The sequence below is a fragment of the Drosophila albomicans genome, chromosome 2R (genome assembly GCF_009650485.2).
Source record: "Drosophila albomicans strain 15112-1751.03 chromosome 2R, ASM965048v2, whole genome shotgun sequence".
Taxonomy (NCBI): domain Eukaryota; kingdom Metazoa; phylum Arthropoda; class Insecta; order Diptera; family Drosophilidae; genus Drosophila; species Drosophila albomicans.
Window position 1 is genome coordinate 7056524 of NC_047631.2, and position 15357 is coordinate 7071880.

The following is a 15357-nucleotide window of genomic DNA, read 5'->3' on the forward strand; positions in this document are numbered from 1 at the left end:
AAAAGCAAAATACTCAAACTCAAAGTAACTCTCAAATCAATGAAACCTTGAACAACATGTGAAGCATATAAATATTTAAATTAATACAAAAATATACATATTAAATATAAATAAATGTACTGTAAGCAAAAGCGAATGCAATAATTGGATGAAAATTATGAAATAAAACTGCTTATAAATTACATGCAGAAATTTAGTGCTATATATAATAAAAAGAAAAAACAAAAATATATTTATTCGTTTGCATTAAAGAAAAGATAACACAATTAATTTATTGATAAATTCGAAAGCTGCGCAACAATTTAATTAACTAGTATACAGATTTACACATATTAATTAATATTATGATAACAAACTGTAAGAACCAGCAAAGATATATATAGAATCAGATTGGAAAACCCCCAATTGAACATATATAAATATGTACGTATGTATGTAAAACACGATGAAAATTAAAGATCGAGAGATACGGAGCATGAGAATGAATAAAGTTATATAAATAAAGAGCCAAAATATTAATTTCTTAACATTAATGATTGAACTTTGATGTATTGGGTACTTTCCTTTTCCCCGACGATCGTCAAAGCCCCCAAAAACAAGTCAATTATCATAGCCTGTCTATCAAGAATCGTATTTTTGAAGGTTCTTATCAAACATTTGGCCCGGCTCAAAATTGAGACACCTAATAAATTGAAGGAGCTCTTCTTTTTTGAACATTATTATTGGACTGCGAATGTATGCCCAATTTTAAAGTCGTTACGAACCGTTCGTCTCTGATAATTGCTAATAATTTAGTGTCACTTGACGATCTTAAGCCACACTCTGACAAACCATTATCATTTATTTGCCAACTATTTGGGACACCGACAACGATCCATTCTCCGAATCGGAGTGCATTTATCATGCCCCAATGTTTATTCGGCTTTTTGTCGAATTCCATTTTCATTCGATTCGATACAATTTACAATTTTCGTTATTCTTTTTCGGTTTCGTTATCAAGGTTCATTATTTGGTAATTTGTTTAAGTACAGTTTTGGGGCTTGTATATGCAGCAATCTTGAAGGCAACGATTGTCATACCATTCAATGCCCATAATCACATTAAATATTAATTGTGATTCATGCGATTGGAAAATCCGAAAATGGAAACGTGTGCAAAATCGAATCGAATTTTCTCAAATGCGTAGAATTTCATCTTTGCATGAAATACAAACGAGTTATGTGAAAGTTATACAAGTCCATTTGAACTTAGCAAAAGTGTCAAAAATTGTTGAAACCTTCAAATATTGATAATATTCAAAATTTGATCGCAGTACCTAGCTTAATGTGCTAGAATTTTAAACAACTTAAGACACTTCTTAGTTGTCGGTTTGTGAATTTATTTGGGAATTATTTAGTTTCGATATCATTGAAAAATATTATCGTTGACGTTCGCACATTCATTCATAACGTTAAGTATTCGACAATGAAATTATCATGCTTATAAGCCCAAATGCCAACAATTTCAATATACATTTATTTATGAGCATGAATACATGCGATTTCACATATATGTTTTTTATCTAATGGCCAAATGCGTTGATTGTTAATTTGAATCATCAAGTCTGAGTATTGTTCCCCGAAATGGGGAACAGAGAAATACCCCCATTTTGATTGTAATAGAATCATTTTGCTTTATATAGTTATACTGTGTACTTTTATTGCTTAACAAGCCTATTCACTTTTATTATTTATTGGAACTAGAAGCTTATCGTTTTTGCAATTGCCCGTAATGTGTGAAGACATATTTCTTAAAATAGAATTCGAAAGACAAGTGACATATATTAAATGAAAATATTAAATTATTACCTGCGTTTATTTCAACTAAAACCACTTTTTCGATAAACATGTTCATATCATAGGCAACTTCTTAAATTGATATTATTTCCCCCATTCGAATATATATTGCATGCTAACTGTGATTTTGAAGAGCGCACCCACTAAACGGAGATATCTAAAAAGATATAACGACGACCTGAAAACAATATTTGGACTCAGGTAGCGAGTAAATAACAATAACAACAATTAGGCGCATTTATTCTGTATATTTTATCGCATACGCATTGCCCAAAATCAAAAGTAATCCATCATCTCAAAGGCTTTAAGGGGACCCCGAATACGCCTGATAAGAGAGTGCCAACCCACCTCAAGCCCCTTCAACATTCCCGCACCTTAGCTAAATCAGTTGTACAAACGCATAAATTGTTTCGAAAGTCCCAAAAGCCAAAAATGTGAAACAAAAAATAAAGTAAAAAACGGTAACCAGAGGCTCAAATCGTAACACCAACTCGATTACTCAATCAAAGCGATGGTGATGACAGCATTTGTAGATTGAAGCGGGGTGGAAAGTTCTCGGGGGTAGCGGGGTGTTAGCCGCAAACTAGTGAGAACCTATTGGTGATTTTAATTTGTTTACAACTACAATAAATGAAAACTGTTAAAAGAGAGGTGGAACATAGTCGATCGACCATCAAATACTCTCTGAAAAGTATTTTTAAAAAAATTCATTTGGTTTTCAAGTAAGTTTGTATATATTTCTATCCATTGTTTAGGTTAATGATTACTAAAACTTAAAACCACTCTCTCAAAACTTTTTTAAAAAAGTTCATTGGTTCTAAAACAAGTTTGTATATGTTTCTATAAATAGTTTAGGTTAATGATTACTAATTTTTTTACTTTTTTCAATACTTAAAATTTTGTCGATTTTAATTTTTTTTATTTTGTAAATTTTGGCGGTTTTTTATTTTTTTCAATATTCAAGACTTTACCGATTTTTATAATTTTTTTTATTTTGATAATGTTGGCCAATTTTGTATTTTTTCAATACTCAAATTTTTACCGATTTGACGATTTTTTTGATTTAAACCCTTAATTTTTTATTTATGAAATAAGAAAAAATATATTTCATATATGTATAGTCTAAATGCTACAATCTATAATACTATATCTTCAATTTACAGAGATATTTAACAAATTATAAGGATAAAATGCTTGGAAATTCAAATAAATAACTGAATTCAATAATAGTTTATCTAGTAAATTTTGTTGAATATTTAAATATTGGTCGTAATAAATAAAATAGAAATGTAAGAATAATTTCGATAACTGCATCTACGTTTAAATCAATGCCTAACATTATATACGAATCGGAGAATATTGTTAATTCACTCCAATTTATTCAATTTAAATGCATTGCAGATAAGCGCACATTTCAAATTATTTTTCACTCTATTGTGAGTTTGTCCTGTTTATAGATAATTTTCATAAATATTTAATTTAAATGCATTGCCTATAGCCGCATATTTCAAATTTGTACATAACTTAAGCGCATTGCAGTAAATCTCATTTTTTACATTATAGCATTACTTCTGATTCATGAGATTCTTATATGAAAATAATTAATGAGCAACAGTATTTAAAGGCACAGCCTATTCGCCTTATGAAGTTATAGTATGATTGATTTTCTAAAAATCTCCGCTATAACACAGTGAGCAATCAACTCACGCGATGTATCACATATGTAACATATAAACACAAATACTGCGTATTGCAGACAAATGCAACATTTATAAATTATTTTCAAAAATATTTATTTAAATGCATTGCCCATAGCCGCATATTTCAAATTTGTACATAACTTAAGCACATTGCAGTTCATCACATTTTTTTTTATTATTGCATTACTTCTGATTCATGCGATTCTAATATGAAAATAATCAATGAGCAACAGTATTTTAATGGCATAGCCTATTAGCCTTTTAAAATTATAGTATGATTGATTTTCTAAAAATCATCGACATTTTTCCACATTTAAGTTGATGAACAGACGAGCTTCTGTGTTTCAGTTTGATTGCTTGCAATCTACTATGCCACGCCTACTTAGATGCATTCCACACTTGGTGTACTCGCATAGGGTATTGAAAACGAGGAGAGGATGAGAGCCAACAAAGGCGACAACTCAAACGACGACAAGAACGACGTCCGAGCGATACCGATAAGCGGGTGATTAACAATTACTCGATCAAAAGTACCGACGCTGTGGGAGCGAGATGGCGCTCCGAAGCTATGCTCGTCGTACCCACTGGAGGTTGTATGTTATGGAGTGCCGTCCGGGTAGCTGTTAGCAATGTGTTTAATAAGCCCGGAGTGTTTTGATTTATATGACTGGTGGATCGGCGATTGGGTTGCAGTCTACAACGTCAACCGACGACCGACGAGCGACGACCGACGACCAAAGATTCCCCCGAGTGCCGGCTGCTTGTCTATATCAAATACGAATACGAATTGAAATTTGGGGAATTGGAATTGGAAATTTGTAGAGTCGCAGAGCGCCTCGAGTGGCAGGTGAGAGGCAGGAGAAGGGAGGGGAGGGGAGACGAGTGGTTGGTAGCGGTGTGAAGACCTTATCGATGATAGTAGCTCATTCATTATCTATGTACACTCGTATCTACATACAGCCGCTATATTATTGTTAATATAGATATCTTACCCATTAGCACAACATTACGAGTATATGTATATGTACAATCTATTATATTCTGTGAAATCAGATTTAGTACAATTTATTGAGCCCTGCGTCGAACCAGCAATTAGTTCACCGTCTGCGCCCGTCGAAGTCGCGTCGTCACTTCACTCCGAAGTTCTTTAGAGCACATTAGCGTAACGAATGTTGCCCGGCACCGTCTTGGGATCGCCGCGTGATCACTCCGCCACCAATATGGATAATAACAATACAATTAAAGCCAACAAATCTTCATTCTCCATTGACAACATACTGGACCACAAATCGCAAGTTCAATCCGATCCCAAGAGACAAACACAGTCACAGTCACAGTCGAGTCCTGTCATGAGCAGCTCTTCTCCATCCCTGGGTACAGCCTCTACGGCCTTTACCGCCTCCACATCCGCGTCGCCGTCCATCTATGATTTATCCCGCGAGGCGATGGCCGCACAATATGCTCTCAAGAATCTGGAGCCCAGCTCGGGGACTTTGCTGTCACCGACCACGCTGCGCTTCAATCCAGTCTATTCAGATCCCGCCTCGTTATTCTATCAGCAAATGCTGAATCTGCAGAAGAATTCTTCGCTCTTCATGCCACACTTCCAAGCTGCTGCTGTGGCAGCTGCGGCGGCTGCGCAGCCAGCTGCATATTGTGATCAGTACAGTCCGTTCCTCGATTGTGAAGGTAAGACAAATACTTACTATATTATATTATGTTTCTTTAGAATTCAAAAATAAAATATATTATATTTAAAATATTCACAATTTCAACTTTAAGTTGTAGTTATTCTTCCTTTTCTTAATAAGTGATTATAGATTAACTCACATTTTATGAATTATATAGATCTTATAATGAATCATTGAAAACCAAAAATATATTCAAAAATACTAATTTGTACTTGATAAATGTGAGCTTTATTGAATCCCATTTGATAAAATCGTTCACTCACAATCATTACATTAAAATATTTAATTCTATATAGTCCTATTTAATTAAGTAATTTTGCTGAATCATTTCAAAATTCGACTTCAATTTCGCACAATCATTCGAAATACATCCAAGTGGTAATATCTCTTCCTTCTAGTATCAAAGTTTATGCTTTAATGAGAATAATTATGCTGTCAACTAAAAGTATCATTCGATCATGCATAGTTACGAAATAGCGGATATGTGTCACACATAATGAACGAGCGATATAAATACAATCATTAATAATTAAGTACTGAGCTCGCAAGGTAAAAGTCCAAACTCTAATTTCAACAAAAGATTCACATTTTGATAGTAAAAATCAATACAACAATAACACATAATACTTGTGTCGAAATAAAAATGAAATTTAAATCAGATATTGCATAAAAGCTATAAGATAGTATAAGGACATATTATTCATTTTATAATTGAAATGGAAAATTACATTAATTTTACAATAGCTATAGGTTTTCTTTATAGATGTCGATTCGTCGTGTCTCAAAATATTTTATTTCTTACTTTTTCATACTATATTGAAATTACGAATTATTTATCGTATGTAGGCGTTTCAGTCTTCATTAACAGAGTTTCGAATCCGTACACAAAATGAAACAAAATGAAAATCCCTAAGATAATATAAGGACATAAATGTAATTTTACAATGATAGGATTTCTTTCTAAAAATGTGAAATTACTTTTATGTATATAAATATATACACTTTATTTCTTTCTATATTCTAAATTCAGTATTTACTATTTCCATTTTCATCCATTTCGGTTTTTAACAGAACCAATGAACTCAGTATTTAAAGATAATGAATGACACACCACAGACAAATTTTCTCAGTTATCATTTAGTTTGATTATTACAGTTTCTTGGATCAATAACTTTCATTGTTGTCTATATTATGTAAAAAGGGAATAATATTTCCACAGAAGCCAATGAACTTGACATTTCTTTCTTAAGCTATGTAAATCGAAAAACAAATTTGACTATCTAAAAAGCGACCTTGTTGTCCGGGCTTTAGCACAGATATCAATATTCAAATATGACATCCAAAAAATGTTAATTCCAGAATTATAGTATTACTGAAGAGAAAGATTCTCAGCGTGATTAATGTGCATGATGTGATGTTTGTCAAAGTCAAGTGTTGGCGCCAATGCCACTTGAAATCTCCCCTCTTTCTCTGATCTCATACCCCCTGCACTTTCCAGTGCACTGTAACGGTAGATTAGGCCCTGCACACAAAGCTTAAGCAACACTTTGATCCCAGAAAACCCAAAAACACCCCGAGTCACTGTCGTTCTCACATAACACACGCATTATTTTCAGAACCTTATCAAAATGACAAATATTTGAAATTGAGGTGAGAGCCCACGCAGGGTCCGCGACTTGAAGGTATATTGAATTAGTTGTGAGGTCTGCGACATGGAAATTATACTTTCCCTTAGTGCTCCTAGCAAAATAAATCTTCCTTGACCTATTGTTTTGCGTAGGATTCAAATACATCATCTATTTGAAATTATTTATTAAACAGAACTATATTAAAGAATATCCTGGGAGAGAATATTCAAATTTATTTATGTATGCTCTATTATAAAATACTTTCAAGAAAATACATTCATTAACAAAGGTCTGAGATAATATCTATTTATATTTTTCAAATTTTGAAAATTTAAGTAACTATTTACGGTTAAGCAACAATTGTACAACATTTTTAAAATGCACAAATATAAAAAAAAAAAAACAATATATATACCCATTATTTTAACAAGCCTTTTTTAGAGCATGTCAACTTCGTTTAGCGATCTTCGATTGTATTTTTAGGCTTATCTAAACGAAAAATGCTATTAGTGGCGATTAATAGGCGCTGTCCATCATCTTCCGGCGACAATTGCCATTCGATTTAGATTGAGATAAGCTCGTCCGATGTCGAGCATAGGAACGTTCCTCGGTTTCTTCGATGGTGGGTAGCAGTGGGTTCAGGTGTCGTTGCGTCTTCATTCAATATTTGAACAATTAACACCAAATTGTTCTCAAGTGTAAGAAACAAAAATAAATAAATAAAGTTAAACTTTAAAAAAGGAAAGGGAAGGGAACAACTTGGAAGGGGAAGTTTTGGTGGGCTTATCGCACAATACGCCACTTAATAAAAATAACCGCTAATAATTGTATTTGTACAATTTAAATTATGACATTAAATCGCAAGCGCTATTAATTTTTATGATACGAATTCGAATAGCAGTAAGCTATTTATTTATAAGTATTTGATAGACTTGATTGTGATGATTATTTCATACTTCGGACTCCAGAACTGATGTCAGTCGCGTCCAGAATGAACACTTATTTCAGCGCATTCCTCTATAAATCGAAAAGTTTGTTTTTTTTAAGCGCAACAATCTTTAAATTTTAGGATTGTTTGGGAATGAAGAAGATATTCATAATATCATTTCTATAGTTTCTTTCTTTAAAGGCCTCGTTCACAAAGACTTCATAGTATACTGTTATTCAATTTAGTATATTTTTGGTATTTTATCTTTAAGAGCATTTTTAATATTATAATAATCCTTAAATTATCAAAAAATTTTATTGTAAATCTATACTGAAAAGATCATCATGATGAAATAATTGCTGATAAAAAAAACATATGTAAATCTATAAACAATGAGTAGATAATATTTACTTATATATATTTTATTATTACACAGGGTATTTCGATGTTAACTACCCTCCAGTTGGGACATTCCAATTTGTATTGTTTTCTGTTTTGTATAATGACAAATCAGCGTAATTTGAATTGTCCCACTAAGTGCGAATTTCCGCTGCCGAATCACTTCGGCTGAGATACGAGTTTCGCACTACGAACCTTATCACGCGATCCACTCGACACTCTCTCGATTCTTTTTTTTTATTAACTGCGGGCCTATACTACAATCGAATTACTTGTTGACCAGCTATAACTGATAACAATTTCGTGCCAATTGATTCCACCTCGATTGCCGTTTGCCAACTCTCTGAGCAGACAACCCACAACCCAAAGCCCACAACAACCCAGAGTCCATCGTAGGCAGCAATGTTTTACGCAATGGCGATACCAATGGGCGTTGACTTTGCCTTGATATGCATACCAACAGTGCGCAGATGAGATAGCAATACAAAGATGGGTCTCCGTTGCACGCGAACGAAAAGGAAGGCGATATCAAAGCGACCAATCAGAAGTGCGCCTCAGAGCTTTAGCCTTGCGGTGTTTTGATTTTTGTGCTGAAGAGTTTTTTCGGGAAGTTATCTATGCAATGAGTAGTGTAATATATTTGCGATAATATTGTGATAACGTTGGATGGGAGTATTTCTATAATAGTCACTATTTGAGGTATCTTGTCAATAAATTACTGCTAAAAATAAATGAAGTCCTTAGTGTGATGCACGAACTTTTAGTAAAGAATCTTGCCAAATCCAAAAATTTAAAAATAGGAATTCAATTATTCAAAACGAATTTGCATAATTTTGAAATATATTCAGCTTTCAATTATCGGTTATGCAATTATAAATAAATAATTCTATAAGAAATAAAAACAATACAGTAATTTTTATCACAAATTGAATAAATAAGAATTCCATAAAGTACGCTAATCATTTTTTCCTTTGAGGAAAATTTAATTGTGGAATAACAACTTTAAGATGAAGTTAAACATAATTACATAGACTGAGTAAAAGTTGTACTTCTTGTTTATAATCGTAAATCTATATACAAGAGTATATATTATAAATATATAAGTACAATTAAAAATAAATTAAACTATGCAAAATCTTGAAATATCTTCAACTTTAAATTATTAGAAACTTTCAGTTGTCCAATTATATATAAATAATTCTATAAAAAAATATAATAATACAAAAACAATATTATAATATATTATAAAATATAATAATGTAATTTTTATTATTAACTGAATGAATAAGAATTATGTGTATAAGGTACGTTAATCATTTTCGTATTTTAAGAAAATTTAATTGTGGATTAAAAACTTTAAGATGAAGTAGAAATAAAAAAATATGGTAGAGTGAAAAGTATACTAGTTAATAATAGTAAATCCTTATACAAGTATATATATCATGATTATATTAGTACAATTAAATGAATCTTTAAGAATCTTGAATTTTTTAGTATTAGTATTTATTAAAAATGCATAAGAAATTTAGTGAAATTCAGGGACTATACATGCATTCTTTTTTTCTGTTACAACTCTTCTAAATAAATGATTCTCTTTATTTTTTGGCAGGCTTCAGCAACCCAGCAACAGCTGCTGCGGCACTTTACTGCAATGCAGCTTATCCGGCGGCCAGTTTCTACATGTCAAACTTTGGGGTGAAGCGCAAAGGAGGCCAAATTCGGTTCACATCGCAACAGACGAAAAATCTCGAGAATCGTTTCTCCAGCTCAAAGTATCTGTCGCCGGAAGAGCGTCGTCATCTGGCGCTGCAGCTAAAGTTAACCGATCGTCAGGTGAAGACATGGTTTCAAAATCGACGCGCCAAATGGCGGAGAGCCAATCAAACCAAACGCAATGGGGCAGGCAATGCCTCAGCCACGCCCAGCTCCAATGGGGCAGGCAGCATACAGACTGGCCGCAACATGCAGCAGCAGCAACAACAACAACAGCAGCAACAGGCGGCGCATAGCGATGATGAGGATCGCATGTATTTGTCGGAGGATGACGAGGATGATGATGAGGATGACGAGGCTGAGCGGTCGGAGCAGCCAGTCATAAGTTAGTTAGCACTTAAGTTAGTTAGTTTAGTTTAAATAAATTTATTTTATATGAGCAAAGAACCTTTGACCTGACTTCATTAGTGGAACTGATAGCTCTCCAAGCAATTGCAGTTGGGCAGCGTGCAGCGAGGCGCCAGATTCGAGAGGTAACCCATGGTAACTGGAAACGAGAGCGGCACAAACCACTTCGGATAGGCGCAAATCGCAGCTGCTGCAGCCGATGACTTCTCTGGGTACTGTAAAGAAAACACAGATATTAATACAACATTAAAGAAATTATCAAAACTAAGTATTCATCCCCTTGAAATTCTGAAAATCTGTTGCTATTGCTATAACTCACTTAATAGCTAAAACTGGGTTACAATAATGAGACCATTTAAATGAAGCAAAAGAATTTTCGAGAGTTTTTAATACTTTTTGATACATTGTTTTTGAGCAACAAACAAATTTGATGCTAAGTGCATTTTTTACTGTGGCCGTTAAGTTAAAACTGGGTTACAAGAATGAGACGATTAAACAAAGTGTTGTTAATAGAAGTAATAGATTTCTTGAGCTTTTAATACTTTTTGGTACATTGTGTTTGAGCAACAAATAAATATGCTGCTAAGTGCATTTTTGTATCAAGTGTGGCCGTTAAGTGCCGAAGCCGAAGCGGCTGTTAAACAAGGAATACATACATATGTGTAAGTTTATTGAAAGCTAAGCAACTATAGTCTTTGCCCATCTTTTGTTGTAGAGTTTGCGAAATACTTTTCAAATATTTAAAGTAATTTTATCATCTTACTACAAAATCAATAATTTTCAAAAACCAGAGCAATAGAAGAAAGCTTCACTCAAGTAATCGAGTCTTAAAACATCTCTGAAGTATTATGGTTTTTAATTTCAAAAATATAATTAAACACACATCAAAATATAATTTAACAAATACATTAAATATAAAATAAATATCAAAATCATATTACATTTTTATCTTGCTAAAATAAATTATAAACGTTTGAAGTTAGTAAAATTATTGACACCAAAATCAATATTTCAGATGTGACTATTGATTGATTAATTATTTGCACTCTGTGTAGTAATAGACAGCTGTTTGCCTCGTCAGGTGAAACTGGACATCCTACCCCAACCCTTAATAAAAATGAAAGTTTCGTACAGTATTAATATAAACTAATAAATTCAAGTCAGCTAAATATAAAAAAACGTGTAAGAAAGCTACAGTCGAGCGTGCTCGACTGTGAGATATCCGCTCCCCATTTTGAATAAAATCAAAATATTTCGTTATTATTATCAAATTCTACCTAAGTAAAGTACCTATCACAAAATATTAAAAATATATCAAATGGAATATTTTGTATATCGATATAGTACCACTTTCGAAATATACAATATAATGCAAAATATACCAGATTGTCAACCAAAGAATCTAAGACCCCAAGTAAGTAAAAATATTTCTTCAACAACTTCGACAATTTGTATTTGATCGCTACCACATTTTCAGGGATCACAAATTGTATACACCAAAATTAAAATTACGCGTGGTATTCGATTTTTGTCTTTTTGCGGGGCGGAACAGGGCGTGCCAAAAATTTGAAACAAACTTGATTCGCGTGCCAACATTACAAATGTAACAATTATAACTCTATATCTTATAGTCTCTGAGATATAGGTGTTTATAGGGACGGACGGACAGACAGACAGGTTATAAAAATATAATGAATATAGGTTATGTCTTGGAAATCTAATATTTTGTTTCAATTAAAATCAAAATATAAGTAAATCAGTTTAGTATTAAAATATTAAATGTTAACATTTTGGATTGATTGATTGACTCTTTGCACTCTGAGAAGTTTTGGATATCTGCTCACCTGCTCGGCAATGACGGGTCGAAAGGCGCTGCTGCGTTGTGGCATCGCCAGCTGCAGGGTTTGGGGCAACGGAGGCGGCGGCGGAGGCGGGGGCAGCAGCAACTCTCTGCTGGTTGTCTGCTCAGCCGGCGGCGAAACGTTCTCGATGGCGCGTATCAAATCCAGATCACAGCGTTTCAGCACCAACTCCAACACAGATCGCTTGCGCTGCGGAAACAGCTGCGAGAGCATATCGATGGCTGTCTGCGAGACAATCTCACGGCGTGGAGCACTCAGATCTTGAGCGACGGCAATTACTTCGGTTTCCTTTTCTGGCTGCTCTTGAAGCGGCTGCTCGTCGATCGTTTCGTCATCCGCTTGTTGTGGACTCTTTGCCTCCTCCTGGAGCATCTGCTGCTCCTTGGGCTTAGTAACTGTTAGGCCAAAGATGCTGCCCGGCGGCAAAGTATCGATCTTGCGTCCCGTCTTGTTGGCCACCAGACGCAGTGCAATCGCATCCTCCACCGCCTGCTGACGCTTCAGGGCAACCTGGTAAATGGTAAATGGTAAACGGTAAATGGCAAATGCCAATTGAAATTAATATGCGGCAAGTGTTGGGTGACTTTCCAGCCACACTGTTTGTCTTTGTCCTTCACATACACAGACAAACTACACACACACACATTTGAAGTGAAATAGAAAAACAACTGTTATTCCTCTGGGTATCAAGAAGCACAAGGCGAAAGGAACGTGTTCTCAAAAACGTTAAGAATACATTTTAGATATAATCATACTTTTTGGCGTTTTATCTAATATTTTTCAAACAGGTATTAAGTTGAAAGAAATAAATTAATCTAATAAATAAAAATACCTCCTGTTATATACATTAAGAAATACAATTTTTATCAAGGCGAAAGGAATGTGTTCTCAAAAATGTTAACTATACTTTTTAGGGATACTCATTCTTTTTGGCTTTTTTTCAAATATTTTTCAAACAGCTTTTAAGTTGAACTTATTAAATGACATAGAAATTAATCTAATAAATAAAAATATATACTATATAAGTATATTAAAAAATACAATTCTTTATAGACCGACTATATTTAAATAATATAAAATCAAAACAGAAAAGATATTTTGTAAATTCCGCTTTGTTATATTATATATTATTTTTTTTTTTAATTATATTTATTACTGTCATATGTTAAGTAATCAATACATATTACAATCAATATATAACTTTAACTTTTACTCATCGTAAAAATCTACAAGCTGAAATTCTTATTGCTATTGCAATACTTTTATATCATTGAATTACTATATTTTTACAGATAACGGTGACGATCTTTGAAAATAAATTTTACTATACTATATAGTAGATATTGCAAATATTATAGAACAGTTATTTAAAATAGTAAATAAAATATACAAAATTAATAAAGATAAAGTTTTTCCTTTAAAACGTTGATATACATAGTATGCTAATTTGATTCAATTTTCAATTTCTAACTGATAACAATATTTCTGCCGAAATTTCAAATCTTCAATTGTCTCGCAACTTGGAATACACCGCAAAGTGGTAGTTTCTGTTGAACGGAACGTCTCACACTCTGCTTGTAATGCGAAGCGTGGAAACACTTGTGCAAACATCTGGTAAGCGGATATTGTTGGTCGATTTGTTCGTATGCTTTGACAACTTTCCATCATCATCATCGTTGTCATTATCATTGGCGTAGGCATTAAATAAGTTAAAGGCCACAAATCTGGACAGGACTTCGAATTTCATTTGCTTACATGGCACACAACGAAGGGATTCAGGGGAAGTGTCAAGGGAGTTGCTGAGTTAGCCAAAGGTTATTTGACTTTCGAATTAGAGCAATGCGGGGGATAATCTAAAGACAATACCACCAAAAATAACCTATCATATGTACGTGCAAGGAATGCGCTTCTTCAATGCGTATAAGTTTCACTTGCCAAATTCAATGAAGGCAGCTAAGTGAATAATTATAGCGTATCAATTTTCAGAGGGATAATTAAATAAAATGCATTTGCTGTTTAAGTTAAATTTTTTTTATTCCTTAAATAGTAATTGAAAGTAGTAAATCAAAATATAAATATAATATTTTACGACTCTGGAAGTGTCAGTAAAGTCAAATTTGGAAACATTTTAGTTAAAAAAAAGTAAGAAAGCTACAGTCGAGTGTGCTCGACTACGAGATACCTGTTATCCGTTTTCAATAAAAGCATTTTTTTATATATACCGAAAATATTATAAATATACCGAAGGCTATATTTGGTATATCAATTCAATATTATGTTCAAAATATACCATAGAGTACAAAATATTCCAGACTGTCCACTAAACTAATAAAGACCCGACGGAAAGCCGTCTCGTCTGTTGCGTTGATCTAGAATTTATGGGGTCAGAGATGCCTTCTTCTGTCTGTTTCAAATATTTCCTGAATGCACAAAAATATAATATCCTTCTATTCCATGGGTGTACTATAAGTAGTACAATTCATTTATTTATGTACATATATGTTTACTTATATGTACATTAGTTTTATATTTGCATAATTACATATACGTATGTATGCCTTGTTAAAGCATAAGTTTTTAATTCCTAACATTTAAAAGAAATTTGTAAATTTATTTTTTTTTAAATTGAAATCTATACGAGATAAAAGAACTTCAATTTAAATTACAAAAATATTTGATTAATTAAAAAAACATTTTGGGAGATGCCAGACACTTTATATTAATAGTAGTAATAGTATATTAAGACTTGGCTTACCTGGGCTGCCATTATACGTTGACGCTCGAAGATTAACACGCACTTGGCGCACTTGCAGCTCTTGTAGGTGCAGAGTTTCTTATGGCCACGTAATTCGGAAATGATGCCATGATTGCGACATCGAGCACATTTTGGAACACGATTTGAGGCTTTTGGCTGTTGACTGTCCAAGGACTTTGCCATTTTGTTGCTATTTGAAAAACGATGGCGCTTGGGGGCAAGTTGGCTATCCAACGTATCGTTGGCCATTGCAAATGCAATTAAAACTGATAATTGATAAGAACGTAACGTTCGCTTTACTGCCAGATAATTGTAGCGTTTCAAATGCCTAGTGAAAAGAAACTAAATTTTCGAAACACTTGACCGGACTCTGGCAATTGTTTCAAAGCGTAATTCAATGTGACGCTTTGTTGACTTACGCAGGCGTATTGGTCAACT

General features: G+C 33.3%; 2 protein-coding genes across 3 annotated transcripts; one reads left to right on the forward strand and one right to left on the reverse strand.

The window, feature by feature from the left end:
* The first annotated feature begins 4430 nt into the window (after positions 1 to 4430).
* Positions 4431 to 10284, forward strand: LOC117575717 (homeobox protein Hox-A7). The gene is made up of 2 exons (XM_034260055.2): positions 4431 to 5224; positions 9791 to 10284. Exons 1-2 carry the CDS (start codon positions 4705 to 4707, stop codon positions 10282 to 10284), a joined length of 1014 nt encoding a protein of 337 aa, XP_034115946.2. The 5' UTR covers positions 4431 to 4704.
* Positions 10276 to 15183, reverse strand: LOC117576925 (doublesex- and mab-3-related transcription factor dmd-4). Of its 2 annotated transcripts, none has more exons than XM_034262068.2 (3): positions 14920 to 15183; positions 12147 to 12674; positions 10276 to 10517 (listed from the first exon to the last, which is right to left on the reverse strand). In XM_034262068.2, exons 1-3 carry the CDS (start codon positions 15166 to 15168, stop codon positions 10359 to 10361), a joined length of 936 nt encoding a protein of 311 aa, XP_034117959.2. In that variant the 5' UTR covers positions 15169 to 15183; the 3' UTR covers positions 10276 to 10358. The 2 variants fall into 2 exon arrangements, with proteins under 2 accessions (XP_034117959.2, XP_051863352.1); XM_052007392.1 differs by lacking the exon at positions 14920 to 15183 and adding an exon at positions 12997 to 13018 and having other exon boundaries at positions 10304 to 10517.
* Positions 15184 to 15357: the final 174 nt, after the last annotated feature.

What these genes read in the sequence shown, in the direction of transcription:
- LOC117575717 (XM_034260055.2), top strand. Translation starts at nt 4,705, where the DNA reads ATGTTGCCCGGCACCGTCTTGGGATCGCCGCGTGATCACTCCGCCACC. An exon ending in TCCGTTCCTCGATTGTGAAG is followed by an intron (nt 5,225 to 9,790) that starts GTAAGACAAATA and finishes ATTTTTTGGCAG; the next exon opens with GCTTCAGCAACCCAGCAACA.
- LOC117576925 (XM_034262068.2), bottom strand. Translation starts at nt 15,168, where the DNA reads ATGGCCAACGATACGTTGGATAGCCAACTTGCCCCCAAGCGCCATCGT. An exon ending in AACGTATAATGGCAGCCCAG is followed by an intron (nt 12,675 to 14,919) that starts GTAAGCCAAGTC and finishes ACCATTTACCAG; the next exon opens with GTTGCCCTGAAGCGTCAGCA. An exon ending in GACCCGTCATTGCCGAGCAG is followed by an intron (nt 10,518 to 12,146) that starts GTGAGCAGATAT and finishes TTTTCTTTACAG; the next exon opens with TACCCAGAGAAGTCATCGGC.